At 48.1% G+C, this 27,632-nt stretch overlaps 1 protein-coding gene across 1 annotated transcript in view; it reads left to right on the top strand.

Annotated features, from left to right (window-relative positions):
• The window catches only part of CCDC68 (coiled-coil domain containing 68), an 85,957-nt gene extending 65,275 nt beyond the window's left edge, over positions 1-20,682 (top strand). Inside the window, exons 8-11 of the mRNA XM_040337295.1 lie at positions 7,810-7,915; positions 12,097-12,180; positions 15,834-15,910; positions 19,547-20,682. Of these exons, the coding sequence (XP_040193229.1) occupies positions 7,810-7,915; positions 12,097-12,180; positions 15,834-15,910; positions 19,547-19,619 (340 nt within the window). The 3' untranslated portion in view covers positions 19,620-20,682. The remainder of the gene's footprint in view (positions 1-7,809; positions 7,916-12,096; positions 12,181-15,833; positions 15,911-19,546) is intronic.
• The last annotated feature ends 6,950 nt before the right edge of the window (positions 20,683-27,632 follow it).

Genomic DNA, 27,632 nt, shown 5'->3' with positions numbered 1-27,632 from the left:
AGCACTGGTTTCAGCCAGACCTTGGCAGAAGTGCTTGAAAAGGTAACCCAACTTGTATGTATACTGGCCCCATTGTACCACCTTACAACCACCCCTCTTATAGCCTCCCGCTATAATTTAACAAAAATTAGACTGACACCAGCCAGGGGAAGAAACTGGCCGTTGTACGGCCCCTTTATTAAAGTGAAAAATAATTTAACAATATAACCAAAAACAAGGCATAATCTTTTTTGGCTGCCGATCCTTGGAGGCACTACCTAGAAAATCTTTTTACCCTTATACATGCTTAAACACTACCTGGCTCATGCCGCATTGCACCGACTCGGGGACGACCACCTTCAGCAGATATACCATTCACTTCCCAGTTAACCACTTAAGCCCCGGACCATATTGCTGGTCAAAGACCAGAGCACTTTTTGCGATTCGGCACTGCGTCGCTTTAACTGACAATTGCGCGGTCGTGCGACGTGGCTCCCAAACAAAATTGGCGTCCTTTTTTCCCCACAAATAGAGCTTTCTTTTGGTGGTATTTGATCACCTCTGCGGTTTTTAGTTTTTGCGCTATAAACAAAAATAGAGCGACAATTTTTGAAAAACCTTAGTTAGACTTACCGGTAACGGTATTTCTATGAGTCTTTCAGGACAGCACCTGGAGAGAGTGCAGCTCCACCCACTTCCCAGGAAACACTGCAGTCAATGCTATAACTTCCGCCCCCTTCCACCATGGCCTCAGTTGTTCACGAGTACCTCCGGCCACGCTGAAATTAGATAAGCAGAACATAGAAACTACACACATTAGCATATATATATATTATCTTTAATAATAAAAGGGCGGGTTATCGGTGCTGTCCTGAAAGACTCATAGAAATACCGTTACCGGTAAGTCTAACTAAGGTTTTCTCACCTCGTCTTTCAGGACAGCACCTGGAGATGATAACCGAGTACTTACTCTAGGGTGGGACCACCGCTTGCAGGACCTTCCTGCCAAAAGACTGCTCTGACACAGAGAGCAAATCCATCCTATAATGACGAGCGAAGGTGGAAAAGCTTGTCCACGTTGCCGCTTTACAGATGTGTTCTGGTGAAGCTCCAGCCCGTTCTGCCCAGGAAGTTGCCACCGCCCTAGTAGAATGGGCCATTACTCCCGGAGGGGGATCCAAACCTTTAGCTTTGTATGCCTCATGGATAGCCATGCGCAACCATCTAGCCAGCGTACTTTTGGAAGCCCCATGCCCCTTGCGGGATCCTGAAAACAGAACGAAAAGCGAATTCGCCTTTCTGAACTCGCTAGAGACCTCTAGATAGCGTCTAATGCATCTCCTGACATCTAAGGAATGGAATTCCCTCTCCTTCGGACAAGAAGGAGTTGGACAAAAGGTAGGTAACACTATTTCCTGCGTCCTATGAAATACTGACACTACCTTCGGAAGAAAACTCGGATCAGTTCTTAATACTACCCTATCAGGGAAGATTGACAAAAAAGGCTCCAAAACGGAAAGCGCCTGAAGCTCGCTAACCCTCCTCGCTGAGGTGACCGCTACCAAAAGCACCAATTTTAAAGTCAGAAACTTTACAGAGGCGTCTACCAGTGGTTCGAAGGGTTTTTTAGTCAAACCCCCCAGGACCACTGATAAATCCCACTTGGGGAAAAATTTAAACGGGGAAGGCCTAGCCCTGGCTAAGGCCTTAAAAAATCTGACGACGTAGGGCTCTAGAGATAAACGTCTCTCTAGAAACACTGACAAAGCCGCCACCTGTGCCTTCAAGGTGCTGGCTGCCAGACCCTTATCCATACCGTCTTGTAAAAACTCCAAGACGGAACAAGTATTCAAAGGAGAATAATTTTTACCTTCACACCAAGAATTGAAAACCTTCCAAGTCTTGAAATAGATGGCCCTTGTGACCTCTTTCCTGCTACTAAGTAGCGTATCTACCAAACGTTTGGACAAACCCTTCCTGCTAAGAATTAGCTCTTCAGTAACCAGGCCGTGAGTCTTAACCGACTCACGTCTGGATGAAGTAGAGGACCCTGAAAAAGTAAATCTCTTCTGACTGGCAGAACCCAGGGATCTTCTACCGTCAGTTCCAACAGACTCGAAAACCAAGGCCTCTTGGGCCAGTACGGGGCTATCAGGATCAGAGTAGTCTTCTCCTCCTGAAGCTTCCGTAACACTAAGGGCATGATCTGAACTGGGGGGAAGGCATAGCACAGGCGGAAGGGCCAGCGTTGAACTAACGCATCTAGACCCTCTGCCTGGTCCATTCTGTTTAGAGAGAAATAAGCCGGAACCTTGGCATTGGACTGGGCCGCGAACAGGTCTATCTGAGGGGTTCCCCACTTGTTTACTAGCTCTTGGAAGACCTCCGGGCATAAACACCACTCCGATTCCAGAACCCTCGTCCGACTTAAAAAGTCTGCCAGCAGGTTTAGGCTGCCTTTTAGGTGTACTGCCGATAGGGAAGCCAAGTTCACCTCTGCCCAGGACAGAGTCTGTAAGGCCAGACTGAGGAGTACCTTGCTTCTCGTGCCCCCCTGTCTGGAAACATACGCCACCGCTGTGGCGTTGTCTGACAGAATCTGGACATGTTGGTCCAGAATCAGCTCCTGGAAGGCCCTTAGCCCTAACCAAATGGCCCTGAGTTCCCTCCAATTGGAGGACCTTCTGGACTCTTCCCTCGTCCAGGATCCCTGTGCCATCTGCCCGTTCAGGTGAGCACCCCATCCCCACGAACTCGTGTCCGTAGTTAGGACCCTTGTAGTGAGGAAGGACCAAGACAGACCTAGGCGCAGATTTGCCTGGCCTCTCCACCACCAAAGTTTCCTCTTCACTGAAGACGGAACTCTGAATCTCTTCTCTAGGGATTCCCCATGGGTCCAATTCTGAAGGATAACCTGTTGTAGGTCCCTTGAATGGAGACGAGCCCACTGCACCGCCGGAATGGCGGCCGTGAGTAAGCCCATTGTGGACATGGCTGAGCGCACAGAAATCGGCACATTCGTCTGAATTGTCTTCACCGCAGCCTGAACTTTCTCTATCTTTTCTTCTGGTAGAAAGATTTTCCCCTGAACAGAGTCTATAACGTATCCTAGAAAGACTATCCTCTGGGAGGGCACTAGATTTGATTTTTCTTGGTTCAGGATCCAACCGAGCCCTTCCAAATGAGCCTGGGTCCTCCTCAGGTCCAGGAGAAGCTGCTCCTCCGACTTGGCGAACACCAGGAGGTCGTCCAAGTATGGAATTATAGAAATCCCCCTGAGCCTTAGGGGTGCTAAGGCCTCTGCCACCACCTTTGAAAAGACTCTGGGAGAGGAGGAAAGGCCGAATGGGAGGGCTCTGAATTGAAAATGTCTCACTCCGCTCTCTGTTCTGATGGCTAGGCGCAGATAGCGCTGGGAGGAAGTCCTGATCGGGACGTGCAAATATGCATCCCTTAAATCTATTGATGCTAGAAAGCACCCCAAGGGAAGAAGCTTTCTCACCGAGTATATAGAGTCCATGCGGAATCTCTTGTACCGGATAGCTAGATTCAGGACTTTTAGGTTTAAAATTAACCTGAATTTGCCCGACGGCTTCCTTACTAGAAAAATATGGGAGTAACAGCCCTCCCCTGTTCTCTCTGGGGTACTGGCGTAATCACCCTCTGTTGGAGAAAATCCTCCACTAAAGTCAGCATAGCCCGAGACTTCTCTTGCTCCCTGGGCAATTGGGTCACATAAAACCGCGACGGTGGTTTTCCCGAGAACTCCAGTGCGTATCCCTCTGCAATCAGTTTGAGTACATACGGACTGGACGTCGCCTCTGCCCACTGTGGAAGGAAGGCTTGGAGCCGACCACCCACAGCTGGGAGACCATCACTGGGGCTTAGCAGGCTGGCTGGGGGAGCGAAATAACACCCCAGGCTTCCCGCGGCCCCTCTGGGACCGCCAGGGTCTACCACCCTGGCCTCTTTGTGCCTCCTTAGGACCCTTGGCTTGGAAAAAAGGACGAAAATTTTTCTTGGGCCCCGAATCTACCTTTTTTAAAGGAAGAGCCTTCTTTCTATCTGCCGTCCTATCCAGGACGGTGTCTAGTCCTGTGCCAAAAACCAAGTCTCCTTCAAAAGGTAACCCACACAGTTTCAGCTTAGAGGCTGTGTCCCCCTGCCAGGTCTTAACCCATAAGGCCCTTCTGGTTGAATTTATCAACGCCGAGGATCTGGCGGAGAGCTTCACGGATTCAGCCGAAGCATCCGCTATATAGCCTACCACTTTCATAAGGACTGGAAAGGACTCCAAAAGCTCTCAACGAGAGGTACCAGCCTCGATGTGACCTTTAAGCTGATCCAGCCAATGCTCAAGGTTTCTGGCCACCACAGTGGATGCCATAGCTGGTTTAAGATTAATCAAGGAGGTATCCCAGGCTTTTTTGAGCAGGCTATCTGCTCTTTTATCCAGGGGATCCTTAAGGGCACCTGTATCCTCAAAAGCTAGGTCCGTATTGCGAGAAACTTTTGAGAATGCTGCATCCAGCTTAGGCCTTTTATTCCAGGCCTGCGTTGGATCCTCATCGAAAGGAAATCTCCTCTTCAGAGATTTAGAAAAGAAGGGTGCCTTCTTTGGGTCCTTCCATTTTCTTTTAATTGTCTCAGACAATACTTTATGTACCGGGAAGGTACGATGTTTTACCTCATCCAAACCCTGGTACATCCTGTCATGCAAGGACAGCTGAGTCGCATCTTCTTTAATGTTTAGGGTAGAATGAATTGTCCTTAATAGGTCATCAACCTCCTCTAAGGACAGTTTATAGCGTGAGGAAGAAGTATCCCTTTCTTCTTCATCCTCCGCCTCTGATCCTGAAATAACAACATTTTCAGGTTCCTCCTCCTCGGACTCACTGTCTAACCTTCTAGATGTGGAGGGGGTACTGGCCCTGGCCTTAGATCCTTTAGTCGGACCCTTGTCCAGGAAGGAGCGAAAAGACTGGAAAGTCTGGTGCAACTCCTCCCTAAATGAAGAGAGCAACTCCCCCGTTCCCTTGACGGTGGGCTGCTCAGAGGCCGAACTAGTAGAGGCTTCCCCCCTGACAATCTCCGCAATACAAGTTTTGCATAAAGGTTTGGTCCAGTTCCCTTTAAGGGAAGCTTTACAAGTAGCACACCGCTTCTTGGAAGGAGGTGGTTCTACCACTTTAAGTTTTTCTTTAACTTTCTGAAACGACACAAAGGACAACAACGCTATGTTTAACCTTTGTACGCCAGCCAACAAATCACACAAGTGCACACAGCTAGTGAACAAATAAAAACCAGAACCCATCACCGCTGTACCAGAAAACTACACGCACCCACAGAAGTGACTAGGGTGAGTGAGGCAGGCTCCCCTCCCCCGAAGGGGCAGAAAAGAGGGACATAACAACACCCTGGTACATTGACCCTCGCTGGGTCTCCTACCTGGGCCGGGCTGGTGCTTGTGGCTCCTGCTCCCGCCACCTCCGCTGCGTCTTCTGGCTCCATGGTCCCAGAACGCTCTGGGCGTGCGACAGCTTTTTTAAATCTCCCGGGTTCCTCTCGCCGCTGCGAGACCCGGAAATAGCACCGCCGAGGCTCACTCCCCCTCCTGCGTTCCAGGCGGCCGGAACCGGAAGCCGCCACGCGCCGACGGAAGTCCCGCCTCCACCCGGAAAGGACGTCACTACGCCCTCCGCTCCGGAGCCTCGTATGCCGGAAGAACGGCACCTGACCGCCCCCCGCCAAAAGCTACGATGCCCGGACTAAGGGAGCGGGACCTCCAGCAGCCTCTGTCCTCGCCGGACCGAAGAGGAGAAGCACCCGACCTTCACCCGCGCGTCAGGGGAGAAGTCGAGTCCGCCTCCTGGAGGATCACCTCCTAATACCTAAAACACCGGTATGCTCAAACAAAATCCACCTTCCCCGCCTGGGGAGAGAACAGCACACCCCTGGTTCCCTGCAGCGCTTCCACCATGGCCGGAGGAAACACTACAACTGAGGCCATGGTGGAAGGGGGCGGAAGTTATAGCATTGACTGCAGTGTTTCCTGGGAAGTGGGTGGAGCTGCGCTCTCTCCAGGTGCTGTCCTGAAAGACGAGGTGAGAAAATTTTTGAAAAATATATTTTCTTCTTTTACCATAATAAATATCCCCCAAAAATATATAAAAAAACTTTTTTTTCCCTCAGTTTAGGCCGATATGCATTCTTCCACATATTTTTTGTAAAAAAAATCGCAATAAGCGTTTATTGATTGGTTTGCGCAAAAGTTATAGCGTTAACAAAATAGGGGGTAGTTTTATGGCATTTTTATTAATATTTTTTTTTTTTACTAGTAATGGCGGCGATCAGTGATTTTTTTTCGGTACTGTGACATTATGGTGGACACTTCGGACACTTTTGACACATTTTTGGGACCATTGGCATTTTTATAGCGATCAGTGCTATAAAAATGCATTGATTGCTATAAAAATGCCACTGGCAGGGAAGGGGTTAACACTAGGGAGCGGGGAAGGTGTTAGGTATGTTCCCTGGGTGTGTTATAACTGTAGAGGGGGCGACCTCACTAGGGGAAATTACTGATCGCTGTTCATACATTGTATGAACAGACGGTCAGGCATTTCTCCCCTGACAGGACCGGAAGCTGTGTGTTTACACACACAGCTCCCGGTTCTCGCTCTGTAACAAGCAATCGCGACCGCCGGGCACGCGTGCGGGAGTCAGGAGCGAGCGGGGGGCGCGCGCGCGTGCCTCCGGCGATGCGCACGCGCCCCTATTGGCTGCTGGGAGAGATGCATAGATCTACGTGCTCTCACCCAGCAGAGCCGACCTGCCGCCGTAAAACGGCGGCGGCTGGTCGGCAAGCAGTTAATCCACCATAACTGGTATTCACTGGGGACCCATACCTCAGATGTGTCCCCACCCATCAAATTCCAGAAGTCTGTTAAACAATGCCTCCAAAAACCCAACCGCATACCTTAAAATAAAACATATACAAATAATAAACAACCCACACACCATTACCAAATTTCAAACCTGTAGGGCGGGTGGGCGGGAAAGTTTCTCCTCCTCGTGTGCTGGCCGGAAGCTGCTGTGTGCCCTGTGACCCCCATACTGCCCCACCCTCCCTGTTCTTACCGGCCAATCACCTCCTTTTCCTATCTTCTCTCCTGAACTATGTTAACGCCCACTAGCCCAGTCTGACTGGGCACCTTCTCATGCCGCCCTGCGCTTTTTTTTTTTTTTCTTTCTTTGCTTCGGGCATACTTTATTGCAGGCAGGGCCCGCATTTAGATCCGTAACACAGAATTTAAAAATCTGTGTCTTTACGCGCTTATGCTTATAAATGCATGTATATGGGTTTGTAAGTACATAAATGCACAGAGTCCTGACCTCAACCCGATAGAACACCTTTGGGATGAATTAGAGCGGATCTGCAAGTCAGGCCTTTTTGTCCAAATGTGCTTCTGGAAGAACGGTCAAACATTCCCATAGACGCACTGCTAAACCTTGTGGACAGCCTTCCCAGAAGAGTTATAGCTGCAAAGGATGGGCCAACTCAACATTGAACCCTACAGACTAAGACTGGGAATGCCATTAAAATTCATGTGCGTGGAAAGGCAGGTGTCCTAATACTTTTGACGATATAGTGTACCTCCTGAAGACTAAATGATCAACTCCAAGGGAATATCACCATCTCATGCTGCCTAGGACGTTGCTCACCTCCACTTGAATCAGCGAAAGAGCTCACGGGGGGGAATAGGAGTTTCCAATGCCGCTGTATAATTCACAAATATAAATAAAATGCTGTAATTTCCTTTGTTTCAGTTGTGTGGCAATGCAGACGAAAGTCTCCACAGTACAAGAGCAGATTGACCACCTGCAGCAACTCATGATGTCACAGCACCAACATCTCCGGGGTCTGATCCAAGAGGTGAGACGTTCTTATCCTGTCCTATATCCTGGGCTGTATTCACCATGAGTGATGTCTAGGGCAGTGTTTTACAGCACCCCTTAAAAATATTCAACATTTCAGGGGGCACCCCAGTAAAAAATCAATGGGAGACCTGAGCCTGGGACGATGCACACAATTGCCTTGATGAAATAAACTTCACATCAAAAGCCCCTCTCTCACATCAGAGGTCCCCCTATCCTATCACAGCCCCTATTTCACATCAAAAGCCCCTCTCTCACATCAGAGGTTCCCCTATCCTATCACAGCCCCTATTTCACATCAAAAGCCCCTCTCTCACATCAGAGGTTCCCCTATCCTATCACAGCCCCTATTTCACATCAAAAGCCCCTCTCTCACATCAGAGGTTCCCCTATCCTATCACAGCCCCTATTTCACATCAAAAGCCCCTCTCTCACATCAGAGGTTCCCCTATCCTATCACAGCCCCTATTTCACATCAAAAGCCCCTCTCTCACATCAGAGGTTCCCCTATCCTATCACAGCCCCTACTTCACATCAAAAGCCCTCCCATCACATCAGAGGTCCCCCTATCCTATCACAGCCCCTACTTCACATCAAAAGCCCCTCTCTCACATCAGAGGTTCCCCTATCCTATCACAGCCCCTACTTCACATCAAAAGCCCCTCTCTCACATCAGAGGTCCCCCTATCCTATCACAGCCCCTACTTCACATCAAAAGCCCCTCTCTCACATCAGAGGTCCCCCTATCCTATCACAGCCCCTACTTCACATCAAAAGCCCCTCTCTCACATCAGAGGTTCCCCTATCCTATCACAGCTCCGACTTCACATCAAAAGCCCCTCTCTCACATCAGAGGTCCATGTATCATCTCATCAGGTTTTTTTTTCAGGTCGAACGTGGGGGAATGCAGTTCTGGCACCTCCAGCAATGAATGTATGTAATGGCAAGGAGTGCTAGAGGGCCTATTGACTACTGGGGGATCTACTGTCACTGGGGGGGGGGGGTGCAGGGATCTATTGTTGCTTAAGAGGAGGCCTTATGTTGCAGGAAGGTCAATTGTTGTTGGGAGGGATCTACAGTTGAGGAAGGGATTTTTTGTGGCTGGCTGCTGGAAGTCTATTGTTGCTGGGAAAGGTATTTTTCTTACTGGCTGCTGGGGATGTAATTTATTGTATTTCTTGTTCACATTAACAACTTCCATGCACATTACTTATCACCATGAAATTATACTTGGTTCTCCATTCTCTAAAGAAGTTGGTACTGGGAGGTAGGTAGTTGGTGGAACCAAGGGATGGTGCTTAGAGGTGGGTAGGGGGCGGAGACGAGTGGTGATTTAAAAGCGGGGAGTACCCTACATATCGAGGTCCCTCTTTACATCTGAGTGCCCCCATCACATCAGAGGTCTCTGATAAATGAGAACCCCCCCATCTCATCAGAGTACCACCCTGGCAGAGTCGACCCCCCCATCAGAGTCTCTCCATCACAGAGCCCCTCATCACTAAGTCCCCCCCATCACAGAGCCCCCCATTCACACAATCTCCCCCATCAAAGAACCCCCAATTATCCAGTCCCCCCTTCAAAACGAGATTCCTGCCCCAAACAGAATTACTTCCTTAGAAAACGTGGAAAACCTCTGTAAAGGTAAAGGGAAAGCTCAGGATGCTTAAAGGGGTTGTAAAGCTTTGCGTTTTTTCGAAAGTCCCATGTCGTGAACGCGCTGGCTTCTCAGCCCGGTCTTCTCGGCTGTTCTCGGCTCTTCATTGGAGATAGCAGCGCAGCCATTGGCTCCCGCTGCTGTCAATATAATTAATGACACGGCACGCCGGAGGGGCAGGGCCGTGTGATACACTTGCCAGCCACTGAAATGCGGGAGCATGCCCGCAAGCCTAACCCCCTTGGGAGAGCACTTCTCAGAAGGGGGTTACTATCGCTCTTACGGGGAGGACCCCAGAAGACGAGGATTGGGGCCACTCTGTGCAAAACGAACTGCACAGTGGAGGGAAGTATGGTATGTTTGTTGTTTAAAAAAAAAATTAACCCTTTAATGTCAAAGATGCACCTTTTAATATATGTTTTATTTTTCAGTAATCAAAAATTATATAAAAGATTAATGTCTAATAAAAAATGTAATTAAATACAATTACCAGACAGGTTACAGTTTTTCGTCAAGAGTGCATCCGCTACATTTGATTCAATATAAAAACCATTCCAAGCCTGGTTAGTTTAATACATGCCTGTATCCTGACACTTTCTTTCTGCGCCATCTTGTGGTGACTGGGGTAATTACAATTGCGGTTATGTATTAAAAATATCCTGCATCCTCTAACAGCACTACAATGGGTGTCAATGTTAATGGGTCACCTTTTGTTTAACCACTTAAGCCCCTGACCATTTTGTTGCTAAATGCCCAGGCCAGGTTTTGCGATTCGGCACTGCGTCGCTTTAACAGACAATTGCGCGGTCGTGCGACGTGGCTCCCAAACAAAATTGGCGTCCTTTTTTCCCACACAAATAGAGCTTTCTTTTGGTGGAATTTGATCACCTCTGCTGTTTTTATTTTTTGCGCTATAAACAAAAATAAAGCGACAATTTTGAAAGAAATGCAATATTTTTTACTTTTTGCTATAATAAATATCCCCCAAAAACATATATAATTTTTTTTTTTCCTCAGTTTAGGCCGATACGTATTCTTCTACCTATTTTTGGTAAAAAAAATCGCAATAGGCGTTTATCGATTGGTTTGCGCAAAATTTATAGCGTTTACAAAATAGGGGATAGTTTTATTGCATTTTTATTAATTATTTGTTTTTTACTACTAATGGCGGCGATCAGCGATTTTTTTCGTGACTGCGACATTATGGCGGACACTTCGGACAATTTTGACACATTTTTGGGACCATTGTCATTTTCACAGCAAAAAATGCATTTAAATTGCATTGTTTATTGTGAAAATGACAGTTGCAGTTTGGGAGTTAACCACTAGGGGGCGCTGTAGGAGTTAGTGTTCACTTAGTGTGTGTTTACAACTGTAGGGGGGTGTGGCTGTAGGACTGACGTCATCGATTGTGTCTCCCTATAAAAGGGATGACTCGATCGATGCAGCCGCCACAGTGAAGCACGGGGAAGCCGTGTTTACATACGGCTCTCCCCGTTCTTCAGCTTCGGGGAGCGATTGCGACGGAGCGGCTATAAACGAATAGCCGCGCCGTCGTCCTGGATCACTCCCCGCGGGAATCCGACCGTCGCATGTCGCGGGGGGGGGTCCCGATCGGACCCCCGACCCGCGGAAAGGCAGGGACGTACCTGTACGCCCATATGCCTGTACGTGCCATTCTTTGGACGTACACATACATGTGGCAGTCGTTAAGCGGTTAATTACATCTAGCAGAGCCAGCATACTAAGGACATTACATTTCGGCTGTTTTTCTTTTCTCGGAACATACCTTTATATCCTGATGTTGTCCAGGGCTTCCGGGTTCCGATGACTGCGTGACTGGGCGTTCCTATCCTTCCGTTCGATGATTGGCGTCTTGTGAAACAGGTGACCTGTCGCACAACGCGCGTCACCAGACGTCGGGAAAGACCCGAGCTGCGAGTCGGCACTATACGGCGCCTGCGCAGTCAGCTCTGCACGGCGGGCGCAGGCGCCGTATAGTGCCGACTCTTAGCTCAGGTATTTCCGGGAAATCTGGTGACGCACGTTGTGCGACAGGTCACCTGTTTCACAAGCCGTCAATCATCGAACGAAAGGATAGTAACGCCCAGTCCCGCAAGCATCGGAAGCCTGAGGCAGGGATAGGAACGCCCAGTCCCGGAGTCGTCAGAACGCGGAAGCCCTGGACAAAATCCGAATATAAAGGTAAGTACAGAGCAAAAAAAAAAAAAACTGCCAAAATGTAATGTCCTTACTATTGTACTTTTTAATGTAAAAAAAATGTTTTTAGGGTGAACCTCCACTTTAAATGGCAGTAGACTCAGGTATACTATATAATACTGTATATTAGTGATCAAAGCATAATCTGAGGATGGTCTTGTACACAAGTTTACAATCTAGTAAATACATGACCTGTCAGCTGACAGAAAACTAAGATCTATTTTACGAGATGACGCGGCTTTGATCTCTTGTTACTGTACCATTATATGATAAAGGTTATTGACTGCTTATTATTGTAATGACAGCGGGAGGATTTAAAGAACCGTCTGAAGGAGCAGGACACCACCATCGGGGAATTAAAGGAAAGAGTAAATTTTCTGGAATGTCAGGTAAAGCCATGTGATCATTGTAAAGGTATTAGCAATTCGTTTAGAGCTGTTGCATTTAACGGTATTTATTTATTTTATATTTTGTCATTCTATCTGTTATTTTGTTTGTATTCTATTATATATGTAGCGCTCACCCCCGAAGGAGCCGCTGGATAGAATAGGGATGGCGTGTTACCTCTGTGAGCGTCTAGGGGTAGATGATGATGAGGAGAGCAGCAATAACGGAATGTGCAAACAGCAGGTGTCTTTCTTGTGCTTTTATTTCTGCCCAACACGGCAAACAGTAAAACTTGAGGTAGATAGATCAAAGATGGGTGAGGAGGAGGAATGGCAGATTCAGGCCTAAGAGAATGGAAGCCGTCCTGCCTCCCAACCAGGGCCGATCCTAGGCAGGGTGCACAGGGTGCATTGCACCCAGGCGCCTGCAGAGGTGGGGGCGCCGAATATCTAACAGACTCTCTAACAGAAGCCCTCTCTGTGTCCATCACAGAGGCCCCCCTCCAGGTCCCAATAAAGTACTCTGCTTCTCTTCCTGTATTTTGTTTTTTGTTAAGAGATCATGTAAAGATCGCAGGTTAATGAAGACTTGGTGAGGGAGCATCTCTGTGGTTGAGTCATTGCCATAAAAGATTTGTAAAGGGGAGGAGTTAGTAAAATGTTGACGCCCATGTGGGGGCGCCAGAAATATTTCTGCACCCAGGCGCCTGTGACCCTAGGATCGGCCCTGCTCCCAACGACACTTCACTGTCGTCTGCACTCCAGCCGGAGTGGGTATAGTGTACCTGGACAGGCCTCTCACACCGACCTGGCAGCCAGGGTATCACTCGGCACTTTTTAGAGGAACAGGTCTCTGCCACAGACCTGGCCTCAGAACTTAGGATATGGAGACTGTTCTCCTCAGTAAACTTCTTCTTGCCTGAATCTTGCCCAGGTAGTTTCAATTGGATTACCAACTGATAGGTGGCTAACTTCCACCCCTCAGTGTCCGGTTACCTCGATCCCCGGTGGATTGTCTAGGCCCTGTTGGACCGCCAGCCTCTCATTGGCGCTCCTCAGATGGACTCCCCACCGAACAGCTATCTCGCTTGGGATCTCCTCAGAATTGGGGACCCAGTCGAACCACTGGGGCCCTCGCCACAGCTTCAGATGTTCTGGGCCAACATGGTCCCGGAACCAGGAACACCGCGTGGCACGCGCACCCCAGCTTGGTAGGCCGAATCGCCGGGGGCCGTGATGTGTGGTCACCCTGAAGGTGGGTGCCACACCTGGAACAAAAAGAACCCCGCCCAATCGCGTCTGCTCAGGAAGTACCCTCTCCCAGCATGCCCCGCGAGGGAAAACCCCTCCTGATTGGCTGCTGGCAAGAGGCACCCCAGATGGGACTCCACTGCTGCCACCTGCCGCCCCGGGGTGGAAAAGCACCTCAGGAACACAGAATGAACCGACAGTACAGCCCAGCTGAAGCAGAGGCTTAATTTGTACAAAACACTTGGATGAGAGCCAACTAACTCTCCCACCCCCCTTAAATTTAGAATAGCACCTGGACTGAAAGTACACAGGCGCTACATATATAGCAATACAAAAACACCTAGGCTAATCCCCATCTGTTCTACAAACTTTCATGATACATTTTTAGTTTTGTCTGCAAAATCATCTTAAAGCAGGGCAGCTATCAGAACAAGACAGAAGATCATGCTTTGCAACTGATCTTGCACCACATACTAGCTGATTATGAAATACTTACCTCGGAACGAGGTGAAAGGAACTTACCTGGTCCACGCCGAGGGAGATGTCATCTTTCCTCGGCGTGTCTTCCGGGTATCGCCGCTCCAGCGCAGTGATTGGCTGCAGCGGCGATGTCGTCACCACGGGCATGCGCGTGGGAGACTTCTCCCCGGGAAGTTCCGGCGGCTGCCGGGCCTTTAGCAGAGGATCTCCGCTGCGCATGCGCCGCTGCTGTCAGCGGCGCATTGCGGGGGAAATATCTTCTAAACCTTACAGGTTTAGGAGATATTCTTTATACCTACAGGTAAGCCTTATTATAGGCTTACCTGTAGGTTAAAGTGGTAGTACAGAGTATACTACCACTTTAAAGTAGTTGTAAACCCAACCACACATCTTGCACCTACAGGTAAGCCTAGATTAAGGCTTGCTTGTAGGTGCAAGAAATATCTTCTAAACCTGCATGGTTTAGGAGATATTTACACTAATTACAGGCGCCGATGTCTACAGCGCATGAGTGCCATAGACAACGGCGCAGGCGCACTGAAAGTTCAGTTTTTCCTAATGGCATAATCAGGGTTAATGCCGTATTCCCATGCATGACGTCATCGCCGCTCCGGCCAATCAGAGCGCCGGAGCGGCAAAAACAGGAAGTATGTGTGAGGGGAAATGGCGGCGGCGAACGGGGAGGACTTCGGGGGCTTCGATCTCAGGTAAGTGCAACATAATGAGCTAGTATGCTCTGGGCTAGATTCAGGTAGAATTGGGCGGGCATAGCGTATCTCAGATACACTACGCCGCCGTAAGTTTGAGCAGCAAGTCCTGTATTCACTTAGAACTTGCGCTGAAACTTACGGCGGCGCAGTGTAACTGGGCCGGCGTAAGCCCGCCTAATTCAAAATAGACTGGTTGGGGGCGTGTTCTATGTAAAATACTAGTGACCCCACGTATTTGACGTTTTTAATGAACAGCGCATGCGCCGTCCGTGGACCTATCCCAGTGCGCATGCTCCAAATGACGTTGGCAAATCGTCATGCTTTCGACGTGAACGTAAATTACGGCCAGCCCCATTCACGGACGAGTTACGCAAACAACGTAAAATTGAAAAATTTCGACACGGGAACGACGGCCATACTTGACATTGGCTGCGCCATGTATTTGGTGGAATAACTTTACGCCTGAAAACCCCTACGTAAACGGCGTATCTTTACTGCGACGGCCGGTCGTACGTTCGTGAATCGGCGTATCTAGCTGATTTACATATTCTAGGCGTAAATTAGCGTACACGCCCCTAGCGGCCAGCGTAAATATGCAGTTAAGATACAACGGCGTAGGAGGACGCCGGTTGTATCTTAGCAACATTTAAGCGTATCTCAGTTTGAGCATACGCTTAAAGTTGCGACGGCGGGGATTTGGACTTACGACGGCGTATCTACTGATACGCCCATCGTAAGTCTATGTGAATCCACCCCTATGCATACTAGCTCATTACGCCTTTCTCTTACATTTTCAATTTCCCCCCTGTTTTTTTTTTTGGGGGGGGGGGGTTTACTTCCTCTTTAAGTATGACAAATATGCAAAAAAAAAAAAAAAGGGGGACAAAAACTTTTTCACAGCACTGTACTGTATATTATGAGGGATAACCTTTGCTAGCTAGGTCTCCATTTCTTTTATAGAACATATATTTTCTATTAGTTTTGCCCATTTTCCCCATTTTTTGGCAAATGTGAAAATAACCCAACAAAGTCTATTTCGACAATTTTATATTTAGGTTTGACAATGTATTCGTAGGTTTACTTTGGGGTGAGAATTTGAAATTTGCACGTGTCACTGAAAGCTCTCACATAAGCCGAGTGATATTATAATGGGGAAGTAATGCTCTTTTCTTTTACTAATGATTGATTTCTTTCTGTGATTGATTTTTCCACCAGAACAAAGAGCTGAAGTATAAAGTCGATCACTGGTCCAGTCCCAGCAAGTTCAAAATCTCCAAAGGAACATCCGTAAAGTAAGATTTGGGTTTTATTTTTGAGCTCTCTGATTGGACAGTTTATGACTTCAGAATAAAGAAATCTCATCACTTTACACTTGGGAGGTGCAAAAGCAACCAATCAGCTTTAGATTTCCATTCTGCAGCTACAGATTGTTGAAAGACCTGGGACACCTAGGGGCATTTCATAGAAGCAAAAAAGGGGGCGCCGCCAGAACATAGGTGTGGTTTAAAGTGATGTTCTTAACCACTTGCCTACTGGGCACATACACCCCCTTCCTGCCCAGACGAAATTTTAGCTTTCGGCACTGCGTCGCTTTAACTGACAATTGCGCGGTCGTGCGACGTGGCTTCCAAACAAAATTGACGTCCTTTTTTTCCCACAAATAGAGCTTTCTTTTGGTGGTATTTGATCGCCTGTGCGGTTTTTATTCTTTGGGCTATAACAAAAAAAGAGCGTAAATTTTGAAAAAAAACACTATTTTTTTACTTTTTGCTATAATAAATATTCCCTTTTAAAAAAAAAATGTTATCTCAGTTTAGGCCGATATGTATTCTTCTACATATTTTTGGTAAAAAAAATAAAAAAATAAATAAAATCGCAATAACCGTATAGTGACTGGTTTGCGCAAAAGTTATATTGCCTACAAAATAGGGGACATAATTATGATTTTTTTATTATAATTTTTTTACTAGGAATGGCGGCGATCTGCGATTTTTTTCGGGACTGCGACATTATAGCGGACACATCGGACACTTTTGACACATTTTTGGGACCATTCATATTTATACAGCGATCAGTGCTATAAATATGCATTGATTACTGTATAAATGTGACTGGCAGGGAAGGGGTTAACCACTAGGGGGCGGGGAAAGGGTTAAATATGTAGCCTAGTCAGTGTTCTAACTGTAGGGGGGTGACTGGGGGAGGTGACCGATCTGTGTCAAGGGACACAGATCGGTCTCCTCTCTCCCTGACAGGACGTGGAGCTCTGTGTTTACACACAGAGCTCCACGTCCCTGCTCAGTTACTGGGCAATCGCGGGTGCCCAGTAACGCGACGGGCACACTGTGTTCCCAGTAACGCGACGGGCCCCCTATCGGCTTTCAATGACAGGACGTCATATGACGTCCTGTCAGAACAATAGAGTCTTCCGCCTGCCGTCATTTGACGGCGTGCGATTGACAAGCGGTTAAATGGGGACCAGGCTTCTGGACCTAAACGTTGCAATGAATGGACTTATTCGCTGTTCCTTCAGTATATAATACCCACAGTTTCATAATACCTTTAAACTGTGTGAAATTGTAATATTGCTGTAATGGTGAGGGGCCCTGGATTGATCAATATGTTCTATGTAACCAGCTTTTAGATTTTAAAAAGGCTCATCATACACTATAGAATCTGATTGTACAATCGTCTTTAGTTCTACCATCGGCTATCTAGTGCACGGGCCTGTCTGTTGTGACACTGATTGAATTGGTTGTTTAGATTTGTCCTCCTATTACAGAGTTTTGGTAACTAAAAAGTAGATTGCATAAGCTTACAGGAGACGTACAGCCAAAGCTGGTTTGGCTGTACTTTTCCTGTGGATCACAGGAGTGCAGTTCACTCTGCACTGCTGTGACCGGTTTTCAGCAGACAGCGGGCTGAAGCCCGCTGTCAGCTGACATTACAGAGCCGTTCCAGGCTCATCAAATGATTGCGACCATATGACCATTCCCACATGAATGGACTGGCACTTGGCTCCCGGAGAGCCTAAGCCGTCTGCTCCCACCCTCTCCACAGCCCAGCGCTCCAGTGAGCCGGGGGAGGCGGAGCTCTGAGAATCAAGCGATCGGCAGTGTTTGATCATTCGGTTCTCAGTGTTAAAGCTGGCAGGGGACAGATGCAGCATCCAGCTAGGCATAGGTGTGTGCAGTCTAATGCATTAGGGTGTACACCCCAAAGCTCAAACACACACTACCGATCACTCACCATGTTCATTCAGAAAGGGAAGGGGCTGATAAATACATATTTACCGGCCCCTTCCCTCACTCATCCTATAACATCTCAGCAGCAACAGCCGGCAGGAGAGGAAAGGAGGGATGCCGGAGGGGGTGCAGAGGGAAGGAGTGGGGAGCCAGGGCGGTAGGGGGAAATCTGTGCTGCACAGAATGATTAGGGTGTGCCTGGGCACATCCGGCACACCCTGTGCGCACACCTATGCAGCTAGGTAAGTATGATTCACAAATCATTGATCCAGAGGAAGGCAACAAACCCAGCAAAGCATGACCTCAATCCGAGGGATTTCACACTGAGGCGATGCGCTAGTGGGAGAAAAAAAAATCTCCTGCAAGCAGCATCTTGGGAGCGGTGAGAGGAGCGGTGTGTATACCGCTCCTTCCCATTGAAAACAATGGGACACTGCGGTAATACCGCCCGCAATGCGCCTCTGCAGAGGCGCATTGCCGGCGGTATTAACCCTTTTTCAGCCGCTAGCGGGGGTTAATACCGCACCGCTCGCGGCCGAATACCGCTGCAATTCCGCTGCAATTTCCGACAGTATAGCGCCGATAAAAATAGCGGCTCTATACCACCACCGCACATGCTGCCCCAGTGTGAAAAAGCCCTTGCATTTGAAATGCTGCCCCTGCTGGTGCCTTTCTCTACTACAGTGCCAAAGCCTGGTAAAGTTGTGCCTATACAGACCCTGCATGGTTTCCACTGCAACAAAGTAGACAGTTAGCTGGATTCAGAGAGACCGGCTTAATGTTGAGGCGGCGTAGCGTATCGTATTTACGCTACGCCGCCGTAAGTCAGAGAGGCAAGTGCTGTATTCACAAAGCACTTGCCTCCTAAGTTACGGCGGCGTATCGTAAATGGGCCGGCCTAAGCGTGCCTAATTCAAATGTGGAACGGGGGCATGTTTTATGTAAATGACTAGTGACCCGACGTGATTGCGCCGTTCGTGGACATATCCCAGTGTGCATTGCTCCAAAGTACGCCGCAAGGACGTATTGGTTTCGACCTGAATGTAAATTACGTCCAGCCCTATTCACGGACGACTTACGCAAACGACGTAAACATTTCAAATTTCGACGCGGGAACGACGGCCATACTTAACATTGGCTAGGCCAGCTGTTTGTTCGAATAACTTTACGCCGGAAAAAGCCTTACGTAAACGATGTAAAAAAATGCGCCGGGCGCACGTACGTTTCTGAATCGGCGTATCTAGCTCATTTGCATATTCTACGCCGAACACAACGGAAGCGCCACCTAGGGGCCAGCGTAAATATGCACTCTAAGATACGACGGCGTAGGAGACTTACGCCGCTCGTATCTTAGCCTTATTTAAGCGTATCTGGTTTCCAGAATACGCTTAAATTTACGACGGCGTAGATTCAGAGTTACGACGGCGTATCTAGTGATACGCCGGCGTAACTGTATCTGAATCTAGCTAAGTGTTTCCACTGTGTCCCTAGCAGCAGGAAGCAGCTGAACAACTATGAAAATGACCCGCTGCCTACAGAGGGCACCACCTTGCCACTTAATGGAGGTAGCCTTAAGTGCCGTTAGATCTACATGCTGCACTCAGGATGACCTCATTGCTGTTTTAAAGGTTAAGATATGCTGCTGAAAGAACATTTTATTAATTATATGCTTTTCTTTTCCAGTGAATCAATGTTTGGCAACCACACCCCTTACTTCATGCTGCTGAAACACAAGAAATCTATGGGGAGCAGCTGATGGCGCCTTAATACCAATCACCCCTCATCTGCCGGACTTACTACTTGCTAGAGTTTCTTTTCAACATCTGAGTCACCATCGCCGCTGTTCAGCTTGGCGGTTCCCTGTCCATACACAGGGTGGCATCTTGCAGCGGAACATCTGCTTTATTGTTTTCCGGAGCGAGGAGAGGAAGAGTGAGAAGTGCTCGCTAAGGATTTGATGTTATCTGAGCAATCAATAACTCTGAAGTGCAATCTCATTTCTCTATGTTGTTAAAGAGGAGCTCCAGGCAACTCATAAATTCAACCTCAGAACTGCTGATGGTATTCGAGAAGAGTTTACCATCTTGTTTCCAGTGTGTGTGGGCAAGGTTTCAGAGGGCAGTAGCTGGAAACTGGGACAAGCTCAATCATGTGTATTCTTAGTTCTGAACATTGAGAAGTTAAGGATATGGACAAATTCAGAGATTTCATTACTTATAGCAGAACTTCAACCAAAAGTGGAAGATCCGCTTGTTTGCATCTTCCACCCTCCACTGCAACGTTTGGCACTTTTTAGGGGGGAAGTGAATACCTGTCAAAACCAGCTGCCCACAGCAATCTGACCAGAAGCTCAGCACCCCCAAGACACCCCCCCAAAAGGCCGCAGCCCCGCCTCCCAGACGTGGGGAACAGTACCTTTCAAAAACAGTTACGCGTTCCCCCCTGAAAGGTGCAAAATGTGGAAGTTCTACTTTTGAGTGGAACTCCGCTTTAAGTGGATGGTAAGGGAAGCAGTAAAATTGTGATTCAACTGGCTGTTGTTGCTGCCCCGGCACTCCACTCGTATTAACAAGGCCTAACACCCATAAGGGAGAGGGGGGAAGTCCTCAACCCTGTGTAAGCTCTGACACCGTCCAACAAAGAACTTACACAGGGTTTGACTCTTGAATCGGATGAAGGAAAGAAGTTGCGAGGTACTGTAGCTACATGAGAAAGTTGCACTACGCAGGTCCGGGAATTCTGATTCACTTCAGATGTATGTATTTTCAATAAGCTTGTATATACTTATTTAATTTGTGAAATAAAAGACTGCATGAATACTTTTGGGTGATGTGTAGTTTGGTCTGGATTTAAAGGTCTTGTCCTTCTCTTTGGATATTGGTGTAGAACACCAGATATGCTCACTTGTCTGTAACCCAGGGGTGGACTGACAATTCATGGTGCCCCCTGGCAATAGAAGATTATGTGGCCCCCGGGCTTACAGATGGCCCCACCACACCAGGAGGCATTGCAGAGGCAGGGCAGCTAAAACATACCTCCCTACCGTCCCGTATTTCACCGGGAATGTCCTGCGATTTGCGGTAAATGCCGCGGTCGGCGTCAAACCGGAACCCTCCCTGCCTGCTCAACAACTTCGTTCTGCCCCCCCCCCCCCGCTCAACAACTGATGATCCACGGAATTCCCCCCCCCCCCCCAACAACTTTGATCCGCGAACCCCCCCCCCCCGCTCAACAACTTCGTTTGGGGGGTATGCTCATTTGTCCCTCATTCTCAAGTTGAAAAGTTGGGAGGTATGGCTAAAATCTCAGGATTTTCACATCAAAAGCATGTCGGTTTCGGACATATCAGGGGCAGATGTAAAAAACCACAGATTTTTACATACTGTCCCTGGTTTTATTGAGTCTGGCCACCCTAATGGGGCCCCCTAGTGGCATGGGGCCCTCGGGCAGTGCCCGAGAGTCCCAATGGTCAGTCCGCCCCTGCTGTAACCCTCCCCAAACAGTTGTGGTTTGGGCAGTTGAATTGCTCCACAGAGAGAAGCGAAGAGGTTTTGAAGACAAAGAAGTGGCAGTGCCTTCCACCCCAAAACAAACTGCACTACAGACCTCCAATGCAGCGAGAACCCGCTTTCTACTGTCCTGACCTTTTGAGGAGCAAAATGCCTTTTCTGTAGAGTACAGCTTTGAGCCATAGAGCTAAAAAGAGAGAGAGCAGACTCCATAGCTTAAAGCAGGGTTTGACAAATTTGCTTGGAATCTAGGAGCCAGCTAAAAAAGTTAGGAGCCAGAAAACGCACCCCGTCCCGACGAGCTTGCGCGCAGAAGCGAACACATACGCGAGCAGCGCCCTCATATGTAAACGGTGTTCAAACCACACATGTGAAGTATCTCCGCGATTGGTAGAGCGAGAGCAATAATTCTAGCCCTTGTCCTCCTCTGTAACTCAAAACATGCAACCTGTAGATTTTTTTAAACGTCGCCTATGGAGATTTTAAAGGGTAAAAGTTTGTCGGCATTCCACGAGCGGACGCAATTTTGAAGCGTGACATGTTGGGTATGAATTTACTCGGCGTAACAATATCTTTCATAATATTAAAAAAAATGGGGATAACTTTACTGTTGTCTTATTTTTTTAATTAAAAAAAGTGTAATTTTTTCCCAAAAAAGTGCGCTTGTAAGACCGCTGCGCAAATACGGCGTGACAGAAAGTATTGCAACGATCGCCATTTTATTCTCTAGGGTGTTAGGTGGTAATAACTTGTAATACCAACGGCTCACCACCAGATGGCGCCACCTTCCAAGCCAAGTCGCCAGGACACCATTTCTAGTCGCCATGGCGACCTGGCCCCCAGGATTTGTCGAGCCCTGGCTTAAAGCTGTGCCACATAACAGGTGTCCTCTCCGTACAAGCTGTAAACACTGACCATAATAAATCAATGGCTGTTGCGTTAACTTATACTGAGTGAGCAAGGTGCAGCTTAGTACGGTGGGCAGTAAACGCACAGAGTCCAAGGTGGGCAAAAGCAATATATTGTAGAAAGGTTCAACACAGTACAGCTAGGCCTAGCGGGTAGGAATGACCATCTGGGGCAAATTATGAACTGTAACAGTGGTCTGTAGACTTGAAAATGGCAACAGTGTCTACAACGAGGAAGGACCTGGCCAGTCCACATATCCAAAGGGGAGGCTTCCTGAAGTAAGGTAGATGTAGTTCCTGCACTGTCCCTACTCCTCCAGAAACTTTCCCTATCTCCAAGCATCAAGGAAACCCTAGAGGAATCAAGCTCTTTTTTAACTTCCTTCTCCTTTTGACATTACTGGTTCGGTTGAGTGCTACCTATGGTGGGGAATGCAGACTGCTTCTGCCCGCACGTGCGTTACCACAGTGCATATGTGTGAATTAGCCATTAAAGTGGACCTTGCAGTAAAATGTCACTGTCATGGCCCCCTCCCTCTTACAATCACTGGCTAGGTGTAAAATGTACCTGTAAAGAAAAAAGGGTTTATGCTCGCCTAACCCCCTTTTCCACTCCAGCACCAAGGCAAAGATGATGTCAGATTCCTCCTAGCTAGATCCTGGGAAATAGAGGGCAACTTAAATCTCACGAGATGTTCTTGCATTGTCTTCTCATGAGATTTTGCCTAAATTTGCATTTCCAAGAATCTTCTTGGAAGGACGAGGATGTCATATCCATTGATGCAGAAGATGGGGGGTTAGGTAAGTATAAAACATTTTTTTTCCCCCCAAGTAACAATTTAAACCTAGTGGGCCAGATTCACGTAGCTCAGCGGATCTATAGATCCGCTCGATCTACGTGAATTAAGATCCGCTCCCGCAAGTTTAGGAGGCAAGTGGCTAATTCACAAACCACTTACCTCCAAACTTGCGACGGCGGATCCTAAATCCCCCAGCGGAATTCAAATTCCGCGGCTAGGGGAGTGTCATATTTAAATCAGGCGCGTTCCCGCGCCGATTTAAATGCGCAGGCGCCGTCCGCGAAATTTCCCGGTGTGCATTGCTCCCACTGACGTCGCTAGGACGTCAGTGGTTGCGACGCTTACGTAAACGACGTCCGTCCATATTCGAGAACGACATACGCAAACGACGTTAAATTTAAATTCGACGCGGGAACGCCGGCTATACTTAACATTGGCTGCGCCTGATAAAAGAAAGGGTAAGTATACGACGGGTACACCGCTACGGAAACGTCGTAAGAAGACTGCGTCGGGTCCGCGTACGTTCGTGAATTTGCGTATCTCGCTGATTTACATATTATTTCTTGTAAATCAGCGGGAACGCCCCCGGCGCTATTTTTAAATTTAAAAATAGATCCGACAGTGTAACATAGTGTAACACTGTCGGATCTAGCCCTATCTATGCGTATCTGATTCTATGAATCAGGCGCATAGATAGGACCAGTTTACGTCAGAGATACGATGGTGTATCTGTAGATACACCGTCGTATCTCTTTGTGAATCTGGCCCAATATTAGTAGGTCATTTCTAAAGGTGGAGGGGGCCCTGGGCAATTTAGGCAGACTTTTCATTTTATTTGGTAGGTGGGGTATAATAACCTCTGTGAGATGTATACTGCTGTCTGATCCATCCTCTGCATATGTCCCTGGTGACCATTATCGCCTGGACTTCACCTAGGTGATCCGATTGGAAGTTCTCTCCCTTCCCACCCACAGACTCTTGGAACCCATCACAGGTCCCAGAAGGCTGTGGGACAATTTACACTATTTATCGGGGGCCCAGGTGAGGAAAGCGTTGGATCCCTGGACAGGTAAGTGCCCTTTTATTTTTTGGGTGGAGACTGAAGAGCTGAAGTTAAAATGTTCCAGTGGATATTTATTCTGGTGACAATTGTAAGTAAATTTACCTTACTTTGGATAAATTAAATTTTGCCTTTTGCTTTTATTTGTGTCTACAGGCCAGAAACTGGGGACATATGGCGCAATAAAATAAAAATACTGACAGAGGTTTAACCACTAAAAAGAGAATTGCTAGTAATTTCCATTACTAGATATAAAAACAAACTTTGCTTGTTGCATATATGGAGAGCGTCCTCTCACTCACCACCATGGCTGCTCAACATCACAGGCTCAGATCCTCTCCTTTGCACATGAATTGACCTCTGATTGGTCTTCCCCAGCAGATAGGGGAGGATACCTTACCCAAACCTTTAAATATCCTGTCATTGTTATGGTAACCTCCCAAGCTTCTCCTGGCAGCAGGCCCGTCGCTACAGGACAGACAAAACAAACAATTGCTTGGGGCCCCGAGCTGGCCTGGGGCCCCCAACTTCCCCTTCCCAGGATGTAGCCGAGCTCCTCTTCCTTCCACCTGGAGTCCTGTCAGTCCGGCCAGGTACCATGCGTGGTACAGGAGATTCAATTTCCTGTTCTCGGCCGGACTGACAGGAAGTGCACTATCTGATAGGGGACTGGGGAAGAGGAGCTCAGCCATGCTACAGTGGCAGCCTACAGGGAAGAAGGGGAGGTAAGAATAGAAAAAATAATTAGTGTAGCGCTAACGTAGGCTTTGCATGAGGGGGGGGGTGCTTGGGGGCCCCCAAATTCCTTCAAGCGGCCTTGCCCGGCAGATACGAGTAACTAAAAGTCTGCCCACTTCCTGCGGGCCCCGGACCACACTTTCACCACAGTCTAATGGCCGGCAAAAGATTGTATCAAATATATAGAGATATCGATTTTTGAAGTGTAGTGATTTCACTTAAAGTGTATAGCGGCTGCAATTTTGCAGTTGATTAATTATTGGGGTGGCGCTGATTGTTTCACACCTTTGTATAGCAGTGAACTCTGGCTCAGTCATTGCTAGAGGTGCTGGAGGCCTAGCATCTTCCGATGATGCTGCTGATTGGCCTGAGCTTTCTGGGCTTACATCCAATACATTCAGCTGGATTCAGTGGCGTTGTGTCCATAGAGAGCGCAGGAGCGCCGCCCACTCTCTCCTGCACCGCTCTAATTACCAATAGATAGATTCATGCATTGCATGAATCTATCTATTGTTGCCGCTGCTGCCCGGCCCCCTTGTCGAGGGCCGGGCATATGAATTACAGCGGCGGGTGTGTTTTGGAAGTGCCTGATTAGAGCCATAAGCTCAAATAGGCTTCCTGATTAGAGCCTGTGCGCTCTAATAGGCTTCCAAAATGGCAAGCAGTGGGTGCACTGCTGTGCGTTCACTGCTTACACAGTGCTGTGTTAAGGAAGCGAATACATCGCTTCCCTAACACAGACCTGCCTCTCAGCCAATCAGGTGCTTACCTGTCATCTGATTGGCTGAAGCGACAGATTGGATGCCGATCACAGCCTCACTGTGTCATAGCAGAAGACGGGAGAAGGGAGGAGACATCGAGGACTCGGAGGACAGCGTTGACCAGAGACACTGGCGGCATTTGATGGGGCAAATCTGGCACCACTTGATGGGCACACTGGCAGCATTTGATGGGGCAAACTGGCAGCACACTGGCGGCAATTGATGGGGCAAATCTGGCACTACACTGGTGGCAATTGATGGGGCAAACTGGCGGCAATTGATGAGCACACTGGCAGCACACTGGTGGCATTTGATGGGGCAAACTGGCAGCACACTGGTGGCATTTGATGGGGCAAACTGGCAGCACACTGGAGGCAATTGATGGTGCAATCTGGCAGCACACTGGCGGCATTTTATGGGGCAAACTGGCAGCACACTGGCGGCAATTGATGGGGAAAACTGGCAGCACGCTGGCGGCAATTGATGGGCACACTGGCAACACACTGGCGGCAATTGATGGGCACATTGGCAGCTTACTGGCGGCAATTGATGAGGCGCACTGGCAGCACACTGGCGGCAATTGATGGGCACACACTGGCAGCAATTGATGGGGCACACTGGAAACACTGGCAACAATTGATGGGCACAGTGGAAACACTGGCAACAATTGATGGGCACTTTCTTGTGAAAAAAAACAATTGATGGGCACAGTGGCGCGTTTGATGTTTTTTTCTCAGTTTGTTTGCGCCCCCCAAAAATTTGGAGCACCAGCCGCCACTGGCTGGATTAGACAAGCTTCGATATCGCCAGTCAACCATATTGGGATCCCTTTCCTCCACTCTATCAGGGCATACGTGTGAGAGTTCTCTTGATTGGGCTTGACGTCTGTCCCCCATATTTTCTGATCTGGCACCAGTATCTTCACAGCTTGAATGATCCATTCCTTGGTCCAGACCACTTCCAGGATGTCAATTTACAGCACTTGACTCCTGTTGCGAAGGGGCAGAAAGCCAACAGCTGCCCTGTGTCTGGCACAGCCGCTCCTTTCCCCACTGTTCAACTCCCCACTGCTGACAGGGAGAAGAGGGGGTGGAAAGAACACAGAGAGCTGTTGTTCCCGCTACTGACAGCGGTGGCTTGGGCTTGAACGGAGGGGGGTGGCACAGTCTGTCCTCCTAGGACCCGCTTCTGTCATCTCTTGGCTGGGAGAGTCAGCAGGGGGGGTGGGGGAAATCACTGCAACCCTGCTACACAGGTATTTTCCAGTAACACCAAGGTGCCAGCAGTAGAACTTTTGTTACTTTAAAAATGTCTTGGGTCAGGTCAGGTTCACTTTAAGGCACTGTTATGTATGCAGGCGAGAAGCCCTTTCATAAAAGTCACACAAGTTGTATATCGCTAACAGCTTTGATTCATTACTCGCTGAGCATAACTGAACCAAAATTCCATGTAAACATTTTGAAAATGAGATCGGATGCACGCCAGCGAATCAGATGAAAACTACCGCTGTGACTCTCCGCCAGATTGTCTTTTATTAATGTGTAATTAGTCTGCCATAATATATTCATTAAAACAGTCTTTCACCGACTAATTTGATTGGATTACTACAGGCTTTTAGCAACCAAAAGTTTTTAGGCTTTGATTAAAAGGGACGTGTAAGGAATTTATATTCGAAGAACTTAATGAATCCATTCTTTATAACCACCCTTTCGGCCTGCACTTTTTAACAGCATAAAGTTCACCCATTGTTAAAATTTAAAGTGCACTTGTGGGATTAAAACAACGCATGAGAGAGATCTGACAGCTTTACCTGAAGGGCCTAAGTACAGATCTTGGGGCCACATTGCAAAATTTTGATTAAAAAAGTGAATTTTTTTAATGTTTATGCATGTACATGAAAAGCTGCAAGCACCAGGGGCGGACTGACCATTGAGGCACCCGTTCACTGCCAGAGGGCCCCATGCCACTAGGGGGCCCCATCACGGTCGCCAGG

The sequence above is a fragment of the Rana temporaria genome, chromosome 1 (genome assembly GCF_905171775.1).
Source record: "Rana temporaria chromosome 1, aRanTem1.1, whole genome shotgun sequence".
NCBI lineage: Eukaryota > Metazoa > Chordata > Amphibia > Anura > Ranidae > Rana > Rana temporaria.
Note: the sequence above shows the minus strand (reverse complement) of the source record. Positions and strands in the feature narration are given on the sequence as shown.